Source organism: Mustelus asterias, chromosome 9 (genome assembly GCF_964213995.1).
Source record: "Mustelus asterias chromosome 9, sMusAst1.hap1.1, whole genome shotgun sequence".
In the NCBI taxonomy this organism is placed as follows: Eukaryota; Metazoa; Chordata; class Chondrichthyes; order Carcharhiniformes; family Triakidae; genus Mustelus; species Mustelus asterias.
This window is the reverse complement of record NC_135809.1, coordinates 6,077,985-6,105,970: the sequence shown is the minus strand read 5'-3', so window position 1 is coordinate 6,105,970 and position 27,986 is coordinate 6,077,985. Positions and strand designations below refer to the sequence as shown.

Below are 27,986 nucleotides of genomic sequence, written 5' to 3'. Positions count from 1 at the left end.
TTGGGTAAACTGGGGTTGTTCTCCCTGGAAAGACGGAGAATGAGGGGAGATCTAATAGAGGTGTACAAGATTATGAAGGGGATAGATAGGGTGAACGGTGGGAAGCTTTTTCCCAGATCAGAAGTGACGTTCACAAGGGGTCACGGGCTCAAGGTGAGAGGGATGAAGTATAACTCAGATATTAGAGGGATGTTTTTTACACAGAGGGTGGTGGGGGCCTGGAATGCGCTGCCAAGTAGGGTGGTGGAGGCAGGCACGCTGACATCGTTTAAGACTTACCTGGATAGTCACATGAGCAGCCTGGGAATGGAGGGATACAAACGATTGGTCTAGTTGGACCAAGGAGCGGCACAGGCTTGGAGGGCTGAAGGGCCTGTTTCCTGTGCTGTATTGTTCTTTGGGGCCGAAGGGCCTGTTTTGTGCTGTAGTTTTCTATGTTTCTATATTTCATGGTCATCAGTAGATTCTTAATTCCAGATTTTGTTTTTATTGAATTCTAATTCAACCAAACCATTGCCATGGTGGGATTCGAACCCAGGTCCGCAGAACATTAGCTGAGATTAATAGTCTATTGATGATACCACTAGACCCTCATCCCTCCCCTTAAAGCTCCCCTTGGAGAGTTGGTGCAAACTGATGGGCTGAATGGCTATCTCTGCACTGTTACAATTCTGTGGTACTGGTTATGAACCATGGGGTGAAGGGATTGACCTCGACTTTGCTCTGTTACGATTCTGTACATTATTACACAGAGCTGACCAAGGACAATACTTGTTCATTGTCACCACAGCCTTCATGAGGACACTTGGCATTGCTTCTTTGGCAATTGGGGGCCATCTCTGTGCCCTCATCAGGGGTGATGACCCACAGTTTGGGAGCGGCTGCTCTGGCCTATTCATTCCACAGGCAGTTCATAGAATCGTAGAATCCCTACAGTGCAGAAGGAGGCCATTTGGCCCATCAAGTCTGTACCGACCACAATCCCACCCGGGCCCTCTCCCCGTAACCCCATGCATTTACCCTAGCTAATCCCCCTGACACTAAGGGGCATTTTAGCCAACCTACCTAACCCGCACATCTTTGGACTGTGGGTGGAAACCGGAGGAAACCCACGCAGACACGAGGAGAATGTGCGGAGTCTGCACAGACAGTGACAAAAGCCGGGAATCGAACCTGGGTCCCTGGTGCTGTGAGGCAGCAGTGCTAACCACTGTGCCACCCCATAAACTCAGTTGTGCTAACTTTAGTGAACTCGGGGGCAACAGGTACCCTGAACCTTCTGGTTCACCAGGGGAATTCCTCTCCTTGTGTCTGCATTTGTTGTAGGTTCATTGATAGAGATTGATCACTGTGATTGGTCAATAAGTTCATTAAAAGTGTATCATGTGACTTATGGAACTTGGTTTGATTTGTCTTGTAACAATTAACATTCCGAATGCCAATGCTCTGTCTCACTGATAAAATTTCCACACAGCTTTGATTCTATCTGTGGGGGTGAGGATATTTGGAAAGTTTCATTGTGTTCATGTCGTTGCTCTTTCCAGGTTGTTTCCCGTGACACGCGGAGGTTCCGGTTCGCGCTCAATTCTCCAGAACATGTTTTGGGTTTGCCAGTTGGTGAGTGTTTATCTGATCATAGAATCCCTACAGTACAGAAGGAGGCTATTCGGCCCATCGAGTCTGCACCCAGAGGAAACCCACGCAGACACGGGGAGAGTGTGCAAACTCCGCACAGACAGTGACCCAAGCCGGGAATTGAACCCCGAGTCCCTGGCGCTGTGAGGCACCAGTGCTAACCACTGCGCCACCGTGCCGTCCTCGATTAAAGTTGGAAAATCTCCTGAGTTTCTGTTTTCTGTCAGTTAAATAAGAGTTACTGCAGCCAGCCCAGTCTCTGTTCACTGCAGCGGGACCAGAGAATCCTGCTGGCTGGAGAATCCCACCCATTGCATCTTGGAAGTTAATTAGGAAGGATTACTTGAATGTTAAAAATAAAATGTAGAGTAATCTCAGCAGTTCTGGCAGCATCACAGCCGAGGGCAACTGTTAATGTTTCACAGAATCACAGAATACTACAGTGCAGAAGAGGCCCTTCGGCCCATTGAGTCTCCACCAACGCACGAAAGGCCCTGACCTGCCCACCTGCCAGCACTTGGCCCATAGCCTTGAATGTTATGACGCGCCAAGTACTCATCCAGATACTTTTTAAAGGATGTGAGGCATCCCGCCTCCACCCCCCTCCCAGGCAGCGCATTCCAGTCCCTCACCACCCTCTGGGTAAAAAGGATTTTCCTCAAATTCCCCCCTAAACCTCCCGCCCCTCACTTTTAACTCGTGTCCCCTCATAACTGACCCTTCAACTAAGGGGAACAGCTGCTCCCTATCCACGCCCCTCATAACCTTGACCACCTCGATCAAGACACCCCTCAGTCTTCTCTGCTCCACAGAGAAAACAACCCAAGCCGATCCAACCTCTCCTTATAAATTAAATGTTCCATCCCAGGCAGCATCCTGATGAATCTCCTCTGCACTCCCTCCAGTGCAATCACATCCTTCCGATAATGTGGCGACCAGAACTGCGCACAGTACTCCAGCTGTGACCTCACCAAAGTTCTACTCTGACTCTTTTTTTGGATCGAAGAATGTTCCACCAGTTCCGTTGACTCTTTTCAAGGTGTGATGTACGTTAATTAAAAATGGTTTTTTAATGGCCGCTTGCTTGATTTTTACAATTAAAAAAAAATTCACTCCTGGGACATGGGCATTGCTGGCTAGGCCAGCATTTATTGTCCATTCTTAATTGCTCTTATGAAAGTGGTGGTGAGTTGACTCCCTGAACCTCTGCAGTTTAAGCAAGTTTTTAAAAGTTTTTTTTTGTAGGTCTACAATGCAACTTAAAAATTGAACATTTGGTTTGATTTATTATTGTCACATGTATTAACATAGTGAAAAGTATTGTTTCTTGCGCTATACCGATTAAGTATACCGTACATAGAGAGGGAAAGGAGAGAGTGCAGAATGTAGTGTTACAGTCATAGCTAGGGTGTAGAGAAAGATCAACTTAATGCAAGGTAGGTCCATTCAAAAGTTTGACAGCAGCAGGGAAGAAGCTGTTCTTGAGTCGGTTGGTACGTGACCTCAGACTTTTGTATCTTTTTCCCGACGGAAGAAGGCGGAAGAGAGAATGTTCGGGGTGCATGGGGTCCTTAATTATGCCGGCTGCTTTGCCGAGGCAGCGGGAAGTGTAGACTGAGTCAATGGATGGGAGGCTGGTTTGCGTGATGGATTGGGCTACATTCATGACCCTTTGTAGTTCCTGGTGGTCTTGGGCAGAGCAGGAGCCAGACCAATTTGTGATACAACTAGAAAGAATGCTTTCTATGGTGCATCTGTACAAGTTGGTGAGAGTCACAGCTGACATACCAAATTTCCTTAGTCTTCTGAGAAAGTAGAGGCGTTGGTGGGCTTTCTTAACTATAGTGTCGGCATGGGGGGACCAGGACAGGTTGTTGGTGATCTGGACACCTAAAAACCTGAAGCTCTCGACCCTTTCTACTTCATCTCCATTGATGTAGACAGGGGCACGTTCTCCATGTATTGCATCTCTTCAGATAAGGTTGACTTCGCTGTGGGGGGAGAGGTTGGGGAGATGTGACAGTGGGGAATTGGGCGGCCAATTCAGTCCCATGGGTTCACTGCTGGGTGGGGTGGTGCTGCATTAAAATGAGTCCCTCAGAAATGAAGCAGTTTGGTATCCTTCAATCTAGCTGTGTTGAAATAGTGGCATTGGAAAGTTACAATTCATAAAATTATAGAATCCCTGGAAGACAGAGGAAAGCGGTGGAAGGATGTTTTTCTGAATGGAGGTCTGTAACTAGTGGTGTTCCGCAGTTGTCAGTGCTGGGACCTCTGCTGTTTGCAATGTATATAAATTACTTGGAAGAAAGCGTAGCTGGTCTGATTAGCAAGTTTGCAGATGATACTAAGATTGGTGGATAGTGATGAAGATTGTCAGAGAATACAGCAGGATATAGATAGGCTGGAAAATTGGGCGGAGAAATGGCAGATGGAATTTAATCCGGACAAATGTGAGGTGATGCATTTTGGTAGATCCAGTTCAGGTGGGAGCTATAAAATAAATGGCAGAACCATCAGGAGCATAGACACACAGAGAGATCTGGGAGTACAAGTCCAAGGAACCTTAAAAGTGGCAGCACAGGTGGAAAAGGTGGTGATGAAAGCATATAGCACGCTTGCGTTCATCAGCCGGGGCATTGAGTATAAAAGTTGGCAAGTTATGTTACAGTTATATAAAACGTTGGTTCGGCCACATTTGGAATACTGTGTCCAATTCTGGTCGCCACACTACCAGAAGGATGTGGTGGCTTTGGAGGGAGTACAGAAAAGGTTTACCAGGATGTTGCCTGGTATGGAGGGTATTAGCTATGAGGAGAGATTGAATAAACTGGGATTGTTCTCCCTGGAAAGACAGAGGCTGAGGGGTGACCCGATAGAAGTTTATAAAATTATGTGAGGTATTGATAGGGTGAACAGTTGGAAGCTTTTTCCCAGGGTGGAAATGACAATTACAAGAGGGCACAAGTTCAAAGTGAGGGGGGAAAGGTTCAGTGGAGATGTGAGGGGAGGTTTTTACACAGAGGGTGATGGGGGCCTGGAATGCGCTGCTAAGTGAGGTGGTTGAGGCAGATACGTTAGTGACATTTAAGACTTATCTGGATAGACACATGAACAGACGGGGAATAGAGGGATATAAGCGGTTGGTCTAGATGATCGGCGCAGGCTTGAAGGGCCTGTTCCTGTGCTGTGCTGTTCTTTGTTGCTTGTTCAGTTCAGGAAAAGGTCATTCACCCGTCAAGTCTGCACCGACTTTCCGACAGAGCATCTGACCCAGGCCCTAGCCCTGCAACCCCACATATTTAACTCGCTAATCCCCCTATCCTACACATATTGGGACACCTAAGGGGCAATTTAGCATGGCCAATCAACCTAACCTTTTTATTATTTTTTGTTCATTTGTGGGGACATGGGCGTCGCTGGCTGGGCCAGCATTTATTGCCCATCCCTAGTTGCCCGAGGGCAGTTGAGAGTCAACCACGTTGTTGGAGTCACATGTAGGCCAGACCAGGTAAGGATGGCAGATTTCCTTCTCTGAAGGACATTAGTGAACCAGATGGGTTTTTCCGACAATCGACAATGGTTTCGTGGTCATCAGTAGATTCTTAATTCCAGATATTTTTTATTAAATTCAAATTCCACCAGCTGCCTTGGCGGGATTCGAACCCAGGTCCCCACAACAAAAGTTGAGTTTCTGGATTAGTAGTCGAGCGATTACACCACTAAGCCATCATCTCCCCAACCTGCACGTCTTTGGAGTGTGGGAGGAAACCGGAGCAGCCGGAGGAAACCCACGCAGACACGGGGAGAACGTGCGGACTCCACACAGACAGTGACCCGAGCCGGGAATCGAACCCGGGGCCCTGGCGCTGTGAGGCAGCAGAGCTAACCCACTGTGCCGTCCCCATTGATAGTAACTTTTCCTCATGCCTATTCTTTGATTTGTCAGATTAAGTTTACTGCTACTCGCTCGGGTGTGGTTTTCATGGTGAGCTTTGACTTTAAGCCAATCCGCTGTTTCGTTGCTGGCTTCTACCCACTTCCTGAGATATTCGAACTCGTTATCACGCGGTCTTTGAGAAATACAGTTGAGTCAAAAGCAGCAGAATAACCGGCCAGTCCCGGAAACTGTTCAGCTCCTGGCTCGATTGCCAAGTTCACCACAGAGTGAATGATAGGCTTCAGCAACAACTGAAACTACTGAACACTGTAGCCTGTTGTGTGGTTAGTGAATGTGAACACGGCAATCAGTAGCAGGCCATTCAGCCCCTCGAGCCTGCTCCAAGACTCAGTCAAATCCCAGCTGATCCGAATGCGGCCCCAACTTCACATTTCGCTTTTCCCCCAATAACCTTTGACTCTTATTCGTCAAAAATCTACCTCCCTCTGCCGGAAAAACATTGAAAGGCCCTCCTCTACCAATCTCTGGGGAAGAGTTCATGACCCTCTGAAGGGAAAAAGATTCTCACCTTAGTTTTAACTGGGAGACCCCCTCGCCCCTTATTTTTAAACGGTACCTCTGGTTCTTGTCTGTTGAATCTGCTATGTAGCAGTTGCTACCAGCAACCAAGGTTAAATCAGGACACAAGAAAGTTTCGGTGGATTTCCCTTAGACCTGATAAACCAACCCCCCCCCCCCCCCGCCAGTGTAAGCTGGTATTTTCAAAATCTCAACTGTGAAGCTACAACTTTATTGAGGAGTTGGAGAACTTGAGGAATGGTTTATGATGAAGTAATGGAAATGTTTGCGGCAGTTTTGTTCAGTTTTTTGAGCGTGGGTGTGTTTAATTTGAACGTTCATGTTGCCGATGCTTTTTTTTTTTAAGGACTTTTCTTTGGCAAGTCAGTGAAATCAGTGTCACTGTTTTGCTTTCTCTATAGAAACATAGAAACCCTACAGTACAGAAAGAGGCCATTCGGCCCATCGAGTCTGCACCGACCACAATCCCACCCAGGCCCTACCCCCATATCCCTACATATTTTACCCGCTAATTCCTCTAATCTACGCATCCCAGGACACTAAGGGGCAATTTTGGCATGGCCAATCAACCTAACCCGCACACCTTTGGACTGTGGGAGGAAACTGGAGCACCCAGAGGAAACCCACGCTGACACGAGGAGAATGTGCAAACTCCACACAGACAGTGACCCGAGCCGGGAATCGAACCCAGGTCCCTGGAGCTGTGAAGGAGCAGTGCTAACCACTGTGCTACCGTGCCGCCATCTATCTAGGGAAGGATACATTTTGGGAGTGGTAGAGCAAAATTTCACTGGATTGGTTGCTGGGATGAGAGAGTTGCCCTATGGTTGAGAGTAAATTGGGTCCGTACTTTCTGCAGTTTAGAAGAGGTGATCTTGTTGACTCTGAAGGGGTTTGCCAGGGAAGACACAAAGGGAAACCTAGAACATGTGGGGCACAATCTCAGAGTAATTGTGTAGAGCTGAGACGAAGGGAAATCTTTCTACTTGAGGATTGTGAATCATTTATATTCTCTGCCACGAAAAGGCAAAGATGCTCCAAGGTTAAGTATATTCAAGGCTAGGGATAATTTTTTTAATGTCTCCTCTGATCAAGGGATATGGGTAGGAAAGTGGAGCTTGCAATAAATGATCAGCCACAGTCGTATCCAATGACCGAGAAGATGCAAGTTGCTGCATGGTCTACTCCTATCCAGACGGCATGGTGGCACAGTGGTTAGCACTGCTGCCTCACAGCTCCAGGGACCTGGGTTCAATTCCTGACTTGGTTCATATCTGTGTGGAGTCTGTACGTTCTCCCCGTGTCTGCGTGGATTTCCTCCGGCTCTGGTTTCCTCCCACAGTCCGAAAGATGTGCGGGGTAGGTGCATTGGTCATGCTAACTTGCTCCTTAGTGTCCCAAGGCGTGTAGGTTAGAGCGATTAGCGGGATAAATATGTGGGGATTGGGCCTGGGTGGGATTGTTGTCGGTGTAGACTCGATGGGCTGAATGGCCTCCTCCTGCACTACAGGGATTCTATCCTGTGTGTTAAGCTGGATAAATTCCTGCTGAATCACCCTTTATATTCTTTCTTCATGAAATATTTTGTATTTAGTTCTTTAGAAGATAAATCCAGGATGATTATTTGTGATTTTTTTTTAAAGCTTTGCCAGTCATTGCCTTGTTTCATTGGCTTGCTTTCCAGATGTTTTAAAGAGGGGGGAAGTTGGCAAATATAAATAATTGGAACCCAATGGATAGAGTTTTAAATTATATTCTGGTTTCCTGTTAAGCTGGAGAAACCTGAAGACTAACGTGAATGGAGCTAATGGGCTGATGGATCATCAGGAATAGGAACAGGAGTAGGCCATTTGGCCCCTCGAGCCTGTTCCACCATTCAATAGGATCTTGGCTGATCTGACATTCCTCACTTCCACTTTCCTGCCCTTTCCCTGTAACCCTTGATTCCCGCACTGATCAAAAATATATCCATCTCAGCCTTAAATATACACAAGAGCTCCGCCCCCACGGCGCTCTGTGGCAAGGAGTTCCAAAGACACTCAACCCTCTGAGAAGAAATTCCTCCTCATCTCAGTCTTAAGTTGGTGTCCCTTTATTCTGAGACTGTGCTCTCTGGTTCATAGAATCCTAAAGTGCAGGAGGAGGCCATTCGACCCATCAAGTCTACACCGACCGCAATCCCACCCAGGCCTTATCCCCATAACCCCTGCATTTACCCTAACTAGTCCCCTGAACTAAGGGGCAATTTACTCTGACCAATCCACCTAACCCACACATCTTTGGACTATGGGAGGAAACAGAGCACCTGGAGAAAACCCACGCAGACACGGGGAGAATGTGCAAACTCCACACAGTCACCCAAGCCGAGAATTGAACCCGGGTCATGGGTGCTGTGAGGCAGTGGTGCTAGCCACTGTGCCACCGTGCTGCCCCAGATTCCTTGAGGGGAAACATCCATGAGGGGAATCAAACATGAGGGGAAGCATCCTCTAGGCATTTATCCTGTCAAGTCCCTTAAGAATCCTATATGTTTCAATGAGATCACCTCATTCTTCTCAATTCCAATGAGTAGAGTCTCAGCCTGTTTAACCTTTCCTCATAAGACAATCCCTCCATACCGGGGATCATCCTAGTGAACCTTCTCTGAACTGCCTCCAATCAAGTATGTTCCCTTAAATAAGGGGACAAGGACTGCTCCAGATGTGGTCTCACCAGTATCTTGTACAGTTGCAGCAAGACTTCCCAACCCTTATAGTCCAACCCCCTTGAAATAAGGGCCAACATTCCATTAGCTTTCCTGATTACCTGCTGCCTCTGTGTGCGAGCTTTCTGTGTTTCTCCAAGTCCCCTTTGAGTTGCAGCTTTCTGTAGTTTTTTTTCTTGATTTAAATAACACTCTGTTCTTTTGTTCTCCCTTCCAAAATGAACAACTTCACATTTTCCCACATTATACTCTAATTTGCCAACTTTGTGTCCACTTACTTAAACAATCAGTATCTCTTTTGTAAGCTGTTTGTATCCCTCTGGCAACTTGCCTTTCCACCCAGTTTTGCTTCCCAATGTCAGTCACGGCTCAGGGGACTTCTTGAGTCGAACTTCTGGGTTTAAATCCAAATCAAGACTGACCCACCTGTGCAGTACCGAGGGAGTGCTTCATTGTCAGAAGTGCTGTATTTTGGATACAATGTTAAATCAAGGCCCCATCTGCCTGCTCGGGTGGCCTCTTCTGCATTGTAGGGATTCTATGCTTCATTCTCTAATCAATGTTTTCGATTAGACTTTGGCCATCAGTAAGCCAGGGTTTAAAGAGCAGGATTTGGTTCTGTGTAGCACAAAATAACTTGCTCTTCTTCTTTTGAAACAGGGCAACATATCTACTTATCGGCGAGGATTAACGGGGAACTTGTTGTCAGGCCATACACACCTGTCTCCAGTGATGATGATAAGGGCTTCGTGGATCTGGTGGTCAAGGTGAGGGACGGCTGTGAAGCTTGGTCTGTCTGCGGTGGTTCACTGTTATGTATTTATTTATTCCTATTGGGTCTCTGGAGCTCTGCTGTACTAATGTATACACCTGAAATACTGTAGTAGACCCAGCGCGGGAAACGGAGCGAGAGAAGCAGCCATGGAAGAGACCCCACACCATCAATAAAGCTCCATTCCTTTTTAACTCAACTCCGTGCCAAGTATCCCATCTCCAGCACACAACAGCCACTATCTCACTGGTTCTCACTGACACACACTGGCACCACGCGCACACACTGGCACCATGCGCACACACTGGCACCATGCGCACACACTGGCACCATGCGCACACACTGGCACCATGCGCACACACTGGCACCACGCGCACACACTGGCACCATGCGCACACACTGGCACCATGCGCACACACTGGCACCATGCGCACACACTGGCACCACGCGCACACACTGGCACCACGCGCACACACTGGCACCATGCGCACACACTGGCACCACGCGCACACACTGGCACCACGCGCACACACTGGCACCATGCGCACACACTGGCACCATGCGCACACACTGGCACCATGCGCACACACTGGCACCATGCGCACACACTGGCACCATGCGCACACACTGGCACCATGCGCACACAATGCATGCATTAAACAAGGGATACGCACTGGGCTGAATAATCTGAGGGACACGGGTTCAAATGTCACCGTGGCAAACTGTGAGAATTTTATTAACTAATAAATGTATCCCAGAGGGGTGGGTGGAGGCTCGTGTGGAGAGTTAAATACTAGCCCATACAGCAGTTGGGCCGAATGGCCTGTTTCAGGGCAGGAAATGCCATTAGTGGTTCAGCATTCACTCTCAACTGCAATCTTCAATCCACTTTTTCCCCTTTTAATATTTACTCGAATTTGCATTGATATTTCCACCCCCGGTTGATATCCTTTTATGCTGTTCCTGTCTTCCTGCGATTTCACCTTCCAGGGGGGAGGGTGGGCGGGGGGGGGGGGGAGTGAGGGAGAGTGGGAGTGGGGGGGGGTGAGTAGGGACGGCAGGGTGAGTAAAGTGGCAAAATTCGGGTTGACTCAGCACAGGAGGCGGCCATTTGTGCCGTTGAGGCTATCCCATCTGTCCAATGGGTCCCGCTCTCCCTCCCCCATGGTCCTGCAAACGGTTCCTTGACTTCTTTGGTTCTCGGGTAGACCTCGTGCCGGTTCTGAGGCTGAATCGTGGTGTAGTTAACCAGAATCGGACTGGTTCCACCACAAGCCCCATGAGCAGTCCTAACCTCAACATATTGAAATGTGCGGTGTGACCTTAAACATGTGTGGGACATGTGCATTTTGACTGTACTGCTCTGGATAACCCTCCTGTTCCCCTGTCTCAGATTTATTTTAAAGGAGTTCACCCCAAGTTCCCTGAAGGGGGTAAGATGTCTCAGTATCTGGAGAGTCTGAGACTGGAGGATACGATTGACTTCAGAGGACCCAGTGGTTTGCTGGTCTACAAGGGGAAAGGTCAGTGAGAGGCTCGGGGGCGAGACGGTTCAACTGTGGACTTTGGTTGTGAAATAAATCCTATTCCCATAGGAATGTTCCAGTGATTTCAGGAAAAGTCAGGAGCCACATTTGCTCTTCCAGCAATGGAACAGGGATCCTGGGATCTTGGGATCAAAGTGTCTGTTACAGGTGCGATGTGATAACCTTTGTAACATAATTTCATCAAAAAGTCCAAGGATTTTAAACGCCAGCCAGCTCTTAAAATGATCTGTGGAACTGATCTCTCGTAAATCGATAATGTGGGGAATATTGTCTGAACAGAATGTGAAACTCCAGCTTGTGTTTTATAACCTGTTTGAACAGAGAACAGGACAGCACAGGAACAGGCCCTTTGGCCCTCCAAGCCTGCGCCAATCACATTTACCTATCTAGACCAACCGCTTGTATCCCTCTATTCCCCGTTTGTTCATCTATCTATCAAGATGAGTCCCAAATGTCACTAACGTAACTGCCTCAACCACCTCACTTGGCAGCACATTCCAGTCTCCACCACCCTCTGTGTAGAAAACCTTCCCCCGCACATCTCCACTGAACTGTTCCCCCTTTATCTTGAACTTGCGCCCTCTTGTAATTGTCATTTCTGCCCTGGGAAAAAGCTTCCAACTGTTCACCCTATCCACACCCCTCATAATTTTATAAACTTCTATCAGGTCGCCCCTCAGCCTCTGTCTTTCCAGGGAGAACAATCCCAGTTTATTCAACCTCTCCTCATAGCTAATACCCTCCATACCTGGTAAAACTTTTCTACACTCTCTCCAAAGCCTCCACATCCTTCTGGTAGTGTGGCGACCAGAATTGGACACAATATTCCAAATGTGGCCAAACAGCGTTTTATTCAACTGTAACATAATTTGCCAACTTTTATACTCGATGCCCCGTCCGTTGAAGGTGAACATGCCGTATGCTTTCCTCATCACCTTTTCCACCTGTGCTGCTACTTTTAAGGTTCCTTGGACTTGTACTCCCAGATCTCTCTGTGTGTGTCGATGCTCCTGATGGTTCTGCCATTTATTTTATAGCTCCCACCTGAATTGGATCGACCGAAATGCATCACCTCACATTTGTCCGGATTAAATTCCATCTGCCATTTCTCCGCCCAATTTTCCAGTCTATCTATCCTGCTGTATTCTCTGACAATCTTCACCACCACCCGCAACTCTGCCATAAATAACTCTGCTATTTGATTTATTATTGTCACATGTATTAGCATACAGAGAAAAGTATTGTTTCTTGCGCGCTATACAGACAAAACATACCGTTCATAGAGAAGTGCAGAATGTAGTGTTACAGTCATAGCTAGGTGTCGAGAAAGATCAACTTAATGCGAGGTAGGTCCATTCAAAAGTCTGACAGCAGCAGGGAAGAAGCTGTTCTTGAGTCGGTTGGTACGTGACATCAGACTTTTGTATCTTTTTCCCGGTGGAAGAGAGAATGTCCGGGGTGCGTGGGGTCCTTAATTATGCTGGCTGCTTTGCCGAGGCAGCGGGAAATGTAGACAGAGTCAATGGATGGGAGGCTGGTTTGCGTGATTGAGTTATTGAGTTGCCTTTGCAAACTCGCTCTGCTGCTCCATCATAGAACTCTGGCAGGCTATCAATTCTCGTAAATCTCCTCTTACCCCCTCTCTAAGCCTGGTGTCTGAGGTTGGGCACACTCCCCCAGCTCAGTGAGTTTCAAAAAACTAAATCAGCAAGTGAGAACTTGGTATCAGTATAAGTGACGGTGAAGCTGTTGGATTTTTGTAAAATTGCTGTCCTTACCTCGCCGAGGCCCATTCGTAACTCCAAACCCACACCATTGCGACGGAACGACCACTGAGGTGGCCTCACAAGCTGCTCGTTTCTGACAAACTGCAGAAGTTCAGAAGGAATGAATACCCAACATTGCCTTCTCGCGGGCAATTTGGGGATAGTTTATTTATTATTGTCACAAGTAGGCTTACATTAACACTGCAATGAAGTTACTGTGAAAATCCCCTAGTCGCCATACTCCGGCGCCTGTTCGGGTCACACTGAGGGAGAATTTAGCACGGCCAATGCACCCTAACCAGCACGTCTTTTGGACTGTGGGAGGAAACCAGAAGACCCGGAGGAAACCCACGCAGACATGGGGAGAACGTGCAAACTCCACACAGACAGTGACCCAAGCCGGGAATCGAACCCGGGTTCCTGGCACTGTGAGGCAGCAGTGCTAACCACCGTGCCACCCGAGGCAGCAAATACTGCAGCAATGCTTGTATCTGAGATTGAAAATACATTTGTAGCTTGGCTAACAAGAGAAGCACTTGTGATAAAGCTGCAATATTATTCATGTGCTCTCAGTCACTCAGATATCTTTTGTTTAAAGGACAGTTTGCTATTCGCCCTGATAAGAAATCTGAAGCCAAGGTTAAAACAGTCAAACAAGTGGGAATGATTGCCGGTGGAACTGGTGAGTTTTTGCTAGTATATTAATTGTATTCTGGTGGTGCGATGGGCTTTATTTTACAAGTCTGTGTGTAGTGCTATTCTCTCGGAGGCAGACTGCTCCTGAGACTGGATCCCCGAATCCAGGTCAGTGTGGTACTGAGGGAATGCTGCACTGGCCGAGACAAACCCGAGACCCTGCCTGTCCTCAAAAGATGTGAAAAATCCCTGCGGCTGTATTTTGAAGAGCAGCGCGGGGGAGCTCCATTCCTCAACCAACACCTCACAAAAAGAACAGTGTCTTTGCCGAGTCTATGTTGATGTTCACGTTTCCTTGCGTTCCAATGGTGGCAACACCTTGACGGTACAGCAAAGGATCTTGGGATGCGCTGAGGAAATGAAAGATGCACAGAAACATCGGCGTTGTTGTTTTTGCTGGCGTGTTTTTTTGGGGGCTGATGTATGCGTTTTATTTGGGGGGGGCTGATATGTGTGTGTTTTATTTGGGGGGGTGATGTGCGTGTTTTTGGGGGGGGCTGACGTGTTTTTTTTTGGGGGGGCCGATGTGTGGGTGTTTTTTGGGGGGGCGCTGACGTGTTTTTTTTGGGGGGGGGGGCCGATGTGTGGGTGTTTTTTGGGGGGGGGCTGACGTGTGTGTTTTTTGGGAAGCTGACGTGTGGATGTTTTTTTGGGGGGGCCGATGTGTGGGTGTTTTTTGGGGGGGCGCTGACGTGTTTTTTTTGGGGGGGGGCCGATGTGTGGGTGTTTTTTTGGGGGGGCTGACGTGTGTGTTTTTTGGGGAGCTGACGTGTGGATGTTTTTTTGGGGGGGCTGATGTGTGGGTGTTTTTTGGGGGGGGCTGACTTGTTTTTTTTGGGGGGGGGCGCTGACGTGTGCGTGTTTTTTGGGGGGGAGCTGACGTGTGTTTTTTTTGGGGGGGCGGCTGACGTGTGTGTGTTTTTGGGGACTGACGTGTGTGAGACGTTGAATCTTTTCAGGTATAACTCCCATGCTGCAGCTGATCAGAGCAATCGTGAAGGATCCGGATGATCACACGATCTGCCACTTGCTGTTTGCCAACCAGGTTAGTTCACTTTCCTTCACTATTCAGTGTCTGTTTCTCGGTTGGATTGCGAGGGGTCTCTCCCCGTGTTACACAAACTCAGTCAACAGTATTAACTTGCAGGAGATTATTGAAAACCGCAGGAATGAATGCGGATGTTAGGAGTCGATCAATATTTATTTTTAGGAACTATTTCGATAAGCTTGTGATTACATTTCCTGACATCTTACTGATGCTATTGCCAGTTTCCATGGGCAAGGATATTTCTGGTTGCTCATACTGCTGATAGGTCCAATTAAAATGGGTGGCACAGTGGTTAGCACTGCTGCCTCACAGCGCCAGGGATCGGGTTCAATCCCCGGCTTGGGTCACTGTCTGTGTGGAGTTTGCACATTCTCCCCATGTCTGCGTGGGTTTCCTCCCACAGTCCAAAGATGTGCGGGTTAGGGGGGATTAGCCATGGTAAAAATGTGGGGTTATGGGAATAGGGCAGGGGAGAGGGCTTGGGTAAGATACTCTCTCAGAGTCAGTTGAGAATGTTTAGCACTGCTCGGTGGAAAAAGAACAGAAGGGAAGGTCTGCGAGAGGGCGTAAGATGGGAGATATTAAGTGAGTTGATGGAACAGAGCCAAAAGGAGTGGTGATGAGTCAAGAAAAGGAAAATAGATGCATCTAAAGGAGGTGTGAATGGCAAGTGGTGGTGAACAGCTGCTGTCCGAAAGCAAAACCAAGGGGGAAAAGAGAGGTTCACAAACACGGCAGATATAGACACAGGCCATGTTTGTGAAACCCAGCTCTCCACTCACCTGATGAAGGAGCAGCACTCCAAAAGCTCGTGATTCCAAATAAACCTGTTGGACTTTAACCTGGTGTTGTGAGACTTCTTACTGTGTTCACCCCAGTCCAACGCTGGCATCTCCACATCTTAAAAGTTCATAAGAAGAGAGAAGCCTTTCCGAGATTTGATCATTTTTTAAACAGTTTATTTATTAATTACAAGTAGGTTTACATTAACACCGCAATGAGGTTACTGTGAAAATCCCCTAGTCGCCGCACTCTGGCGGGTACACTGAGGGAGAATTTAGCATGGCCAATGCACCCTAACCTGCACATCCTTGGACAGTGGGAGGAAACCGGATCACCCGGAGGAAACCCACGCAGACACGGGGAGAATGTGCAGACTCCACACAGACAGTGACCCGAGCCGGGAATCGAACCCGGGTCCCTGGAGCTGTGAGGCAGCAGTGCTAACCACTGTGCTACCGTGTCGCCCCATGATGTAAATATCTTTGTTGGAACTTCCTCCTCATCCTGACTTTCCAAGTGATTAAACTCCGTTGACCCCCTTCCCCTCCTTGTCCCTGTCGCTGCTGTCGGGGGGGTTGATTGTGACGAGTGGCCTTTTGTTTCTGCAGACTGAGAAAGATATTCTTTTGCAACCCGAGTTGGAGGAAATAGAAGCTGAACACCCTCGCCGTGTCCTGATATGGTACACCTTGGACCGAGCACCTGAAGGTACGAAGCAGCTGAACAGAGGACAAGCCTCCCCTGTGCTCACTGACCCCAGGGGACCCCAGTCTACCTGCACCTTGAGTTTAAAATGTTCATTGGCTGTAAAGCATTGTGGAATACTCTGATTGGGAAAAGCACCATTGGGTAAATACAAGTTGTTTGTTCTTTGTGTCTCAGCATTGTGCAGATTGGAGATTTAAACAAAACGCATTATAGAAACATTGAAAACAGGAGCAGGATTTGGTTAGAAGGCCATAAGATATAGGAGCAGAATTAGGCCATTCGGCCCATTGAGTCTGCTCCACCATGGTGGATAAGTTTCTCAACCCCATTTTCCGCCTTTTCCCCGTAACCTTTGATCCGCTTTCCAATCAAGAACCTATCTATCTCTGTCTTAAAGACACTCAATGACCCGGCCTCCACAGCCTTCTGCGGCAAAGAGTTCCACAGATTCACCATCCTCTGGTTGAAGAAATTCCTCATCTCGGTTCTAAAGGGTCGTCCCTTTACTCTGAGGCCGGGCCCTCGGATCTTGGTCTCTCCGACTAATGGCAACATTTTCCCCACGTCCACTCTACCCAGGCCTTTTAGTATTCTGTAAGATCCTCCCCTCATCCTTCTAAACTCCATCGAGTACAGACCCAAAGTCCTCAAACGCTGCTCATACAACAAGCTCTTCATTCCCGGGATCACTCTCAAGTCCCTCAAGACTCCGCCATTCAGTATGATCATGGCTGATCCTCGATCATGGCTGATCCTCGATCATGATGCCAGATTTCTGTGCTCTCCCCATATCTCTTGTGTCAAGAGATATCTCTTAGAGTCTAGAAATCTACTTCCTTTTTCAATATATTCAGTGACTAAGCCTCTAGAATCTTCTGTGGTAGAGAATTCCACAGATTCGCCACCCTCCGAGTGAAGAAGTTTAAAGTTGAAGCTTAAAGTTTATGTATTAGTGTCACGGGTAGGCTTACATTAACACTGCAATGAAGTTACTGTGAAAATCACCTAGTCGCCACACTCTGGCACCTGTTCGGGTACACTGAGGGAGGATTTAGCATGACCAATGCGCCCTAACCACGTCTTTCGGACTGTGGGAGGAAACCGGAGCACCCGGAGGAAACCCACGCAGACACGGGGAGAATGTGCAAACTCCACACAGACATTGACCCAAGCCAGAATCGAACCTGGGTCCCTGGTGCTGTGAGGCAGCAATGTTAACCCACTGCGTCACCTCATCTCAGTCTTAAATGGTCCACCCTGTGTCCTGAGGCTGTGACCCCTTGTTCTAGACCGCCCACCCCGACCAAAGCCAGAGGAAAGCACATCCCTGCATCCAGTCTGTCCAGCCCTGTCAGAGTATCATAAGTTTCAATGAGATCCCTTCATCCAAATCATCCACTTCCAGATCGCCTGCTTTAATACACTCTGATCTAGCCTTTGAAATCCTGTTTAAGCCAACTATCTGACTAGTTGTAGCTGCAAGCAGAACTTGAATAAGTCCTTTTTAAAGCTGGACTAAAACTCCCCCTCTTCCGACCCAAACCGCAATTTTAGTCGATTGCTAAATTAAAGAAACAGTAGACTTTAGATAGAAATTAACCCGTAAAGTCCCTCAGTCACCAAACTCCAGCCCAAAGCAGCACTCCAGTGCAGACAAGATGCACAGGAAACAGGCCCTTCGGCCCTCCAATGCATCACGTCAAACCCACCAGATGGAGAATGGGGCTTGTTTGTACAGATTTCCTCTCTGCTGTGTGACAGGAAAGTGGGAGGAGTTTTTGTTGCATTATTGATCAATAAATTGAGGTTTGCTCAACACTTCATACCTTAAAGAACTGCTTGCTCTGTGGCTCCTCGCTGTCATTTAACTTTTAGCAATGAATTGAGAGGCGAGGTGAGATGGGAAATAGTAAATTTTCTGTGGGGTTATTTATTCATGGGGCAGCACGGTGGCACAGTGGTCAGCACTGCTGCCTCACAGCACCAGGGACCCGGGTTCGATTCCCGGCTTGGGTCACTGTCTGTGTGGAGTTTCCACATTCTCCCCGTGTCTGCGTGGGTTTCCTCCGGGTGCTCTGGTTTCCTCCCACAGTCCAAAAGATGTGCTGGTTAGGTGCATTAGCCATGCTAAATTCTCCCTCAGTGTACCCGAACAGGCGCCGGAGTGTGGCGACTCGGGGATTTTCACAGTAACTTCATTGCAGTGCTAATGTAAGGCTACCTGTGACACGAATAAATAAACTTTAAACTTAAGATAAATATTCAACTGTGTACAGGTGATGAGAGGAAATGACATTATAAACAATAATACAGCCTGTTTGTGCGGGTCTGGGTGAGAAAGTCCTCTCTCGCTGTTTCTCACTCTACCCATTTTGTTCTGGTTTTTTTAGGCTGGAAATACAGCGAGGGATTTGTGAATGAACAGATGATTCGGGAACACCTCCCAGCACCTGCCGATGACGTGCATATCCTGCTGTGTGGTCCTCCACCCATGATACAGTTTGCATGCAACCCAAACCTTGACAGTCTGGGATACAGTCCGAGCATTCGGTTTGCGTACTGAGAGAGCCTGGCTTGTCCAGCACGAAGGCAGGGGATTGTGAACCAAGATTGACGACCAGGATTCCTGTCCAAACAGGGTTCCACTTTACACAAGCTATCCAATTGAATGGAGTTCCGTCCTGCCCACACATGATGCTCTTATATTTCGGTTTTATGGCTGCAGTGTATGCTTTTGAATTGAGGCAGTCGCATGGGGTAAAACGTCCACTGCTCCTCCTCCTCCTCCACTGTTGCTCGTGTGAAAGTTTTGGATGCAAAGGCTGGCTGGCAGGGCATCCCTAAGCAAATTGAAGTGCCTTTTTCTTTTGCTCTGTGCTTGCAGTGTTTGACATTTGCCTATCGTAAATATTTACAGTGACGAAGCAGGGACTGGTGGTGATGATTTGAGATTGTACGTGGGCTTTTTCCTGGTGGGGGTTCCTAAATCCAATGGGCGATGTGTATCATAAAGAGACTGAAACCAGTTAGCACGTGGCGCAGTAAGCCACAACGCTTTGAATTCTAAAAAAAGTGATGGTAATGTCAGATAAATAGTGTGTGTCTGGAGGGGGAAGGGTTACTGTGGATAGTTTTTCAATCTCTGTCAGTCATTAAGTTATTTCTGTACTGTATAAAATACGTTCGTGAAATAAACCCCCAACATAACCTTCAGCTATTTGGCAGTGTAGAGTTTTTGCTATGGTTTATTTTTGAGACAAACCAAACATAGAAGTTTAAGGGTGAAGGTGGGTTTGTTCCTGGATCGGTGCAGCACAGAATTACAACATCCTGTTAGGAAGTGAGATCTTCTAGAAAGGGTTTGTCACTGCCTGTTACATTTTCTTTTTGGGCCAGCGACTTCTGTCACGAGATTAAGAGTGGCAGTGTGTGAACCACAGGGAGCAATTCCAAACCTGGTCTGCCCCAACCCCTGGGACTTGGAGAACCTCAAGTGAGTGGCAGCAAAGTGCGAGTTTTGTTTTTGTTACAAGTTACAGCCACATCCAATGATTCAGAAACGAGAGCAGAAAATGCTGGATAAACTCAGCGGGTCTGGCAGCATCTGTGGAGAGAAACAGGATTAACATTTCAGGCCTGAATGACCCTTCGAGGAAACGTTCACTCTTGTTTCCCTCTCCGCAGACGCTGCCTGACTTGCGGAATTTATCCAGCATTTTCGGTTTTTGTTTCAGATTTCCAGCAACTGCAGTATTTTGCTTTCGAGTGAGTCAGATTAACTTTGCTCAGAACTTTGTCTGCCTGTACTGTGGCTCAAATTGGTCACTTAACTTTTAGTAATCATTCAAGGTGGTCATGGGTTCATGAGGGAAATAATACACTTTGTATGGTGTTATTTTAGGTAGTTGAGTATTTTTATGGGTACAGGTGGCTCTAGGGAGCCACCTTGGGTTCAGAGGTTGCAACTGCACTGTAATGGTTGTGAAAATTGAATGGGGAATGTGGACATAGCAGTGTCCCATGGGGAAGAAGGTTTGGTAGAAAGACAAAGCAAATAAAATCATGAGATTGAGAGGACAGGGAACATGCACCCTATTCAAGGCCAGCTGAGCTGAGAATTTTATATTGGATCAGTCCTGTTAATTATTTGGAATTTCCTGTTTGAATGATTGGGAAATGGGTTTTGATTTATTGTCATATAAAGTGAAAAGTATTGTTTCCTTGCGCGCTATACAGAGAAAGCATACCGTACATAGGGAAGGAAAGGAGAGGGTGCAGAATATAGTGTTGCAGTCGTAGCTAGGGTGTAGAGAAAGATCAACTTAATGCGATAAAAGCAAATTACTGTGGATGCTGGAATCTGAAACCAAAAGAGAAAACACTGGAAAATCTCAGCAGGTCTGGCAGCATCTGTAAGGAGAGAATAAGAGCTTTGACAAAGGGTCATCTGGACTCGAAACGTCAGCTCTTTTCTCTCCTTACAGATGCCGCCAGACCTGCTGAGATTTTCCAGCGTTTTTGGCTTTTGGTTTCGACTTGATGCGAGGTAGGTCCATTCAAAAGTCTGGTGGCAGCAGGGAAGAAACTGTTCTTGAGTCGCTTGGTATGTGTCCTCAGACTTTTGTACCTTTTTCCCAACGGAAGAAGGTGGAAGAGAGAATGTCCGGGGTGCGTGGCGTCCTTAATTATGCTGGCTGCTTTGCCGAGGCAACGGGAAGTGTAGACAGAGTCAATGGATGGTGTTACCCATTGTGATGTATTTTAAACTAGTTTCATTGGATAAATGTTCAGCGTAGCCACGTTATCTCAGGCAGCTAAGTCACTTTCACAGGCTGTGCAGAATTTGGACTTCCTGTTCTTGAAGTTAGTTGATTTTTAAAACATTTTGTTTCTGAAAAGCATTTCAACGAGTTTGTAATGTGACTCATTCACACTCACTAGAAGTGAGATACACTTGTACGCAGGGATCCATTCCCTGCAAACAAAAGGGACATATTCAAGTCTTGCACCTTTGAATTACTCAGAAGCTTGGATTGACTTTCCTTCCCCATTTCTTTCTCTCTCCATAACACTGCCTCAGCCAATCAGCACACTTTTCATCAACAATATAAATTGTCGTGATCATTTGAAACTTGGTATTCTTGTGTTTGTCCTGATGAATGCAAGATGAAAAACCTCTGCCACCTGTCTCTTTTCAGCAAGATTCAAGTTCTATACTGCCGAGCAAATGTTAAAAGTGTTTTGTTCCAGTTCTAGTATTTTTAAAAAATATTTTTGCTTTATAACTTGAATAAAAATAGCACGTCGGCTGATATTTATTCGCACATCCAAATATACTAGTTAATTTATTTAGGAAAATTCTCTTGCCAGTTGTTGGAAAGTGCATGCTCTGAGAAAAGTGTTACAACTACCTGCTGGCTCTTAATTGACCCTTTCCTGCAAACTCGAGGGTCTGAACACATTGTGACCATCAGAGACTTTTAACTAATGCAGTCCGATGTTTGCAGTGCAGTACTGAGGGAATCGCTGTCATAGGCGCTATCCTTCAGATGGGACGTTAAACCATTGTCCCTGCCAAACCCTCAGATGGGTGTGAATGATCCCACAGCACTGCTGAGGAGTAGTGGTGTTCTCCCCCTTTTGTTCTGGTCATATAACCTCTCCTCACCCAACCCAAGTTATCTGATCATTTATCTGTGTGTGTGTGTGTGTGTGGGGGGTGGGGTGGGGGGGAGGGGTAACTTGCTGAGCACATTGGTTCCATTTTTCCTCATATTACGACAGTGGCAACACGATATTTCATTGGTCGTCTGGCTCTTGGGGACGTTCTCAAAGGCACTATCTAAATGCAAGTTTGTTTTCTATTAATCTAGACTTTGTTGCCTTAGTGTCTAATTAGCCTCAAAACGATGCATTGTGCATTGCATTTTATAATATACCTTAAAGTTTACCTGAAATGTGGCAAATTGTATATATGCTAATTAGCACAATAAAGTTATTAAATTACAATTTTGTTCTTTCTGCTTTTTAAGTACAGGGTAGCGGTGATGATTCTTTCCTGAGGAATAAAAGGAGCAATGCCCAGGAACCTATTTACCTGCCATTTGTTGTTCAGACTTTCATACCCAATGTTCCAGTGTGTCTCGGGCTGATGGTGTAAATTAGCGGTGTAAAGGATGCCCAACCTGGTTAATCGAGTGGAACACTCAAGGCCAGTTGACCAGCAAGATTCACATTCTAAATCTAAAATTGGTACCTAATGCTGCCTGCTATTTCCTGCCATCTGTCCCCTCCCAGCTGAGAAAGGGCCACTGGGTGACTAACGTGCGGGTGGCACAGTGGTTAGCGCTGCTGCCTCACAGCTCCAGGGACCCGGGTTCGATTCCCGGCCTCGGGTCACTGTCTGCGTGGAGTCTGCACGTTCTCCCCGTGTCTGCGTGGGTTTCCTCCGGGTGCTCCGGTTTCCTCCCACAGTCTGAAAGACGTGCTGGTTAGGGTGCATTGACCGTGCTAAATTCTCCCTCAGTGTACCTGAACAGGCGCCGGAGTGTGGTGACCAGGGGAATTTCACAGCAACTTCACTGCAGTGTTAGTGTAAGCCTTACTTGTGACTAATAAATAAACTTTAAACAGTCTTTCAGTGGTTCATGGTCTGATTGCATGTTCAGTAACTCCCAGTACAACAATTGCTCTCCCAGAAGTCTGACTACAGATAATATCAAAGCATTTCTGACAGTGAAGTTGTGACAGTTCTCTCTCCCCCAATTTGTCTACTCAGTTTGCATAGTTGCATCAAAATGGGCAGCAAGGTGGCACAGTGGTTAGCACTGCTGCCTCTCAGCACCAGGGACCTGGGTTCAATTCTGCCTCAGGTCACTTTCTATGTGGAGTTTGCACATTTTAACTGTGTCTGCGTGGGTTTCCTCCCACAGTCCAAAAATGTGTGGGTTAGGTTGATTGGCTATGCTAAATTGACCCAAATGTCAGGGGATTAGCAACGTTAATATGTGGGGTTGCGAGAATGGGGCCCGGGTGGGATTGTGGTCGGTGCAGACTTTTGATGGACTGAATGGCCTCCTCCTGCACTGTCGGGGTTCTATGGTTACCACCTGCAAAACAAACTGGTACAGTCCAAGAAGGCAGCCCACCAGCATCAGCCCAGGGGGCGGGGGTCAACTAGAGATGACCAATTAAATGCCTGCTGTGTTACTGAATCCTGAGAATTAAAGAAAAAGATTAATTTGCATCACCAAGTAACTCACGACTTGTTGAAATCCTGACTAGGTAACCGATGTCACGAAAATGCAAACCTGTTTCACACTATCTGTAGTTTCATGAAGTGATTTGGTCAGATTTTTCTTTCAAATAAGTGTTCAATATTCAGCAGAAAAGATGCTCGGTGCCTTCAAGGCAAGAGTGGAAAAACATGCTCTCAAACATCTTTATGATGACCCAATCTTTAAAGAATTGTATTGCGTTCACTAACGCAGCAAGTGTGTGTGTGTCCCTCAGTGATAAGATCCTTTAACTATTTTAAAAGCTTAGATTTTCACAAATTTCAGACTATATACAAGTACCAGTCAGTTATCATATCTGTCCCAGAAGAATTAGGGAGACCAATGCCAGAGACAGTGGTCTCCCCGTGGATAGTCAGAAGCTTTTTCCCCAGGGTGAAAGAGTCAATTACTAGGGGGCACAGGTTTAAGGTGCAAGGGGCAAGGTTTAAAGGAGATGTACGAGGCAAGTTTTATTTTGAGGGTGGTGGGTGTCTGGAACACACTGCCAGGGGAGGTAGTGGAAGCAGATACGATAGTGAGTTTTAAGGGGCGTCTGGACAAATACATGAATAGGATGGGAATAGAGGGATATGGTCCCCGGAAGGGATAGAGGGATATGGTCTCCTGACTTTAGTTCAGTCGGGCAGCATGGTCGGTGCAGGCTTGGAGGGCTGAAGGGCCTGTTCCTATGCTGTAATTTTCTTTGTTCTAAACGAGGGGGTTTGTCAGAGAGATTGCACAGCTTTAGGCCCATTATACTCCCTGGAGTTTAGAAGAACGAGAATAGATCTAATTGAGGAATATAAGATAAGGGGGATTGACAAAGTAGACGTGGAGGGGCTGTTCCCTCTTGCAGGGCAATCTAGAATGAGAGGTCACAGTTTTTGGATAAGGGGCGGCTGATTTAAAACAGATGAGGAGAAACTACTTCTCTCAAAAGGATTGAGTCTGTGGAATGCACTACCCCAGAGTGGTGGATGCTGGGACATTGAGTACATTTAAGGAAGGTGCAGAATTTTAATTAGTAAGGGTTTGAAGGGCTGTGGTGAATGGAAAGTCGAGTTGAGGTGAGATCAGCCATGATTGGATTAAATGGCAGAGCGGGCTCAAGGGGCTGAAAACGCCTGCTCCTAATGGAATATAAATTTATGTTTTAAAATCAACTAACTCCATAATCGATGGCCAGACAGGATGCTGGTCCATACTTTTCACAGTACCACAGCTGTCAGCCGCTGAAAGGTGATTGTACAATGAGTGTCAAACTCTTGACTTCAGGTTTCCAAATGAGGAAAATGGGTAACTAGAGGATACTGTCCTTGATGTAGACATGTAGCATTCAGGATGGTCCCTGACTCAGCAAATGGTGTCATCAGGTTAAATGGCAGCAGTCTGAACTGGTAGGAAACCATCCCACTCTAATCCATTTCCAGAATCTCCTGGTACAAATAAACATCAGCCCAATAGCAGCCACCAGTTTCTCTGTAGTTCGACCTGCATCATCCGTGGGTTGGTGATGATTTTCAAAGTTGAGCTGAGGATGTTCATCACGCAAGGTTTATTTATTTATTAGTGTCATAGGCAGGCTTACATTAACACGGCAATGAAGTTACTGTGAAAATCCCCCAGTCATCGCACTCTGCCGCCTGTTCGGTTACACCGAGGGAGAATTTATCATGGCCAATGCACCCTAACCAGCACGTCTTTCGGACTGTGGGGGGGAAACTGGAGCACCCGAAGGAAACCCATGCAGGCACGGGGAGAACATGCAGATTCTGCACAGACAGTGACCCAAGTCGGGAATCAAACTCGGGTCCCTGGTGCTTTGAGGCAGCAATGCTAACCACTGTGCCACAGCACCACCCCACGCCGTCCAGGACAGACCAAAGATCTGGTCACTGCAGTGCAAATAATATCTTGGATTTCTTGTCCTGAAACATTCCTGCAGCTCCGACAGGAGGGATTTTGGAATCTTATCACAAAGAGATTTGTCCCCTCCCCGTGATTAAGGATCTTCTAGAGATTTACTTCCAATTCAAACGCACACTGCATACATTAAGCAATATTTTATTTTTACATTGAAACAAACGCACAGTTGAGGGCAATGGATATACAAACACAATTCTGTAAATCAGTGTAATGATTGCTACATGATATATTGCTTTCAGAGGGGTTTGGCCACTAACTTCCTAAACTTCCAAAGAGAAAATTTGCTTCCAAAGGATACTAGGGGCAGCAGATATGCGTGGCATGCACACTACCTGTTCTGCGCTTATTTTTGCAACAACTCCATTGGGTGTAGTGAGCAAACAGGTCAGAGATCTATCTGAAGGCAGGAGTGGAGAAGCATTTCGCAAAGCCGTGTTCTTGGAGGCTGGCACAAGATTCTCAACCGTTCACACTTTCAGAAGCCCACAATTTCTCGTGAAAATGCTATTGCCCCGAAATAAATGTCAGCATCGAGGGAAATCAAGACACTACAAACAGACAAATATGCCACGGAAACATTGCACAAAAAAAACCCCCCCTCAACATTAAAATATATGGCAGAATAATGGCATTAACAATGTGAAATAAATAAACTAATATAAAGCACATGGAACGTCAGGTTGTATGTGGGTGGACAGTTTCTGGAATCAGATACACACAGGTTAGTTACCGGTGCTCTGACGATGTGTTAAAGACACCCTGGCTCACACGACTCCCTGACTGCCAGTATATTGCCCTCAAAATTAGAGTTTTCTTCCCGATGACACCAACACGGTTCGTTTTTTAAAAATCAAAAACGAAGTAAAAAAATACATTTATAGTGTCTGGATATTTGAGCTTTCAGGAAGCTGCATGTAGTTTTTAAAAGATTACGATTCTCCCCCCTTCCCTCCCCCCCACAGCCCCGACTAGTGTTTAAATAAGGAGCATAGTTAATTTTTAAAATCATATCAATAGTTTTTGGCTAAAATAGATATTTGCAAAATATGAATTAAGTGTATTACAATTAATGCATTATGCAATACAGAACAATTATTAATTGCTGGGTAGAAAATGTTCACTTTCAATCTCCACGATACTGTGACAGTCTCTGCTGAGGATTTCATGTTTTCCTTGGTTACCTTTCCGAATGCAGAACCGAGTGATCTGCAGCACTGATTTACAGAAATAGCTATCAGTCCACTTGGTGCCGATACTCAAATTTTACACCATTACTGAGCGACCTCCTGTGCTGGAACAATTCCTGATTGTGCAACGTTACCTCACCAGCGTGTAATTTCCACACAGCAATCTTCTGAGCGAAGAGAGATATTGATGTACACGCATTACGTGGCAGAAGTGAGGATCATCAATTTGCATAAACCGATTAAACAGTGTCCGCGCTGCTCAGTCATGTGACTTCTTCAATGACCATGCTGGTTAAGAAATGGAAATAGTTCCTACAATGTGACCATTTAAAATGTCCCGACACTTAAAATGAACATTGTTCAATCCCAACAGTCACAACTTCTGTTAAGACTTGCAAGTTACAGTTGCAGTTCAGGTTACAAAACAGGAATTACAGTACATCAAACCTCACACCATGTTGAGAGACGCTTGATAAATTCTATGTGGATCCTAGGCCAGTAACCAGCTGGTATGCAATCCCTACAAAGATATAAATCATTGCACGCGTCCGTAATTCCATTAAAAGTTGCTCGTTACAAAATACCCCCTTTTAACCTGCCTTTTAGAAAAAATTACAAAAACGTACAAAATTCACGTTGTGGCTGGACAAGGTAAAGTCCGTGTAAAATAACTGACATTAATTAAAATGGCAGCTTTTTGGTTATTTAAGGCATTCTGGAAATATTGCTTAATTCTTGCGACTAATGAAAGACCTTTTCTTTTTGGCTTCTGAACACTGGGCTTTTAGATTTGGAGGCCAGATCAGACTGCAGGAGTGAGCCCAGTAACCAGGGCACTGGAGAACGCTGGCACTTTAATCTCTTTGTACGTGTTTCATTACTAAAAGTTTCCCAATGTCTTGATGAAAAAAATAAAGCATTTAAAAAAAATACTGTGTTGAACAATGAACCTACCAAAAAGATGGCAACCTTGGCCTGATGAAATAAAATTCACTTTAAATTTGAAATGTGAGAAAGCTACTTTCCTCAAATGTTGACTGAATTTCCCCCCCCCCCCCCCGCCTCCAAAAGGTACAGATCCAATTTCTCTCCGAAACAGAATAAATATTTGAGTGTTGGTGTTGCATATTTGCTTTCTCTCTTCTGTCCACATGTTACAAATGGATTTAGTGCAGGAAGTTCAGTGTGTAGTGTTGTTGGTCTGAGGAGTTTTTGAGAATAAAAAGCCATCTCCGTACTGAGGGTGTCAGGTTTCCCTTCCCAATCACACATTGGAATCCTCATCAGTCATGCTGGTGCAAGGGGAGCCAGCACTCAAATCTTTAAACAGCTCATCCTCTTTCAACATGTGCTGCAAGGAAAGGGAAAAGGAAACACTGAGGCACAAGAGTGAAAACAGTAGCTCTCCACAGAAAGCACGCATTGCAGCCTTAATTTCTAATGTGGAAGTTTATTGG

The 27,986-nt window shown here is 46.4% G+C and overlaps 2 protein-coding genes across 20 annotated transcripts in view; one reads left to right on the top strand and one right to left on the bottom strand.

Moving 5' to 3' along the window:
* The window catches only part of LOC144499018 (NADH-cytochrome b5 reductase 3-like), a 35,457-nt gene extending 15,274 nt beyond the window's left edge, over nt 1-20,183 (top strand). Inside the window, exons 4-10 of the mRNA XM_078221076.1 lie at nt 1,545-1,617; nt 9,480-9,586; nt 10,985-11,114; nt 13,503-13,586; nt 14,560-14,645; nt 16,040-16,139; nt 18,530-20,183. Coding sequence (XP_078077202.1) covers nt 1,545-1,617; nt 9,480-9,586; nt 10,985-11,114; nt 13,503-13,586; nt 14,560-14,645; nt 16,040-16,139; nt 18,530-18,702 — 753 coding nt within the window. The 3' untranslated portion in view covers nt 18,703-20,183. The remainder of the gene's footprint in view (nt 1-1,544; nt 1,618-9,479; nt 9,587-10,984; nt 11,115-13,502; nt 13,587-14,559; nt 14,646-16,039; nt 16,140-18,529) is intronic.
* A 5,286-nt stretch (nt 20,184-25,469) lies between these two features.
* The window catches only part of ppfibp1b (PPFIA binding protein 1b), a 164,435-nt gene continuing 161,918 nt past the window's right edge, over nt 25,470-27,986 (bottom strand). For all 19 annotated transcript variants that reach the window (XM_078219586.1, XM_078219587.1, XM_078219583.1 and 16 more), the window contains one exon: nt 25,470-27,880. In XM_078219586.1, the coding sequence (XP_078075712.1) occupies nt 27,794-27,880 (87 nt within the window). In that variant the 3' untranslated portion in view covers nt 25,470-27,793. The remainder of the gene's footprint in view (nt 27,881-27,986) is intronic.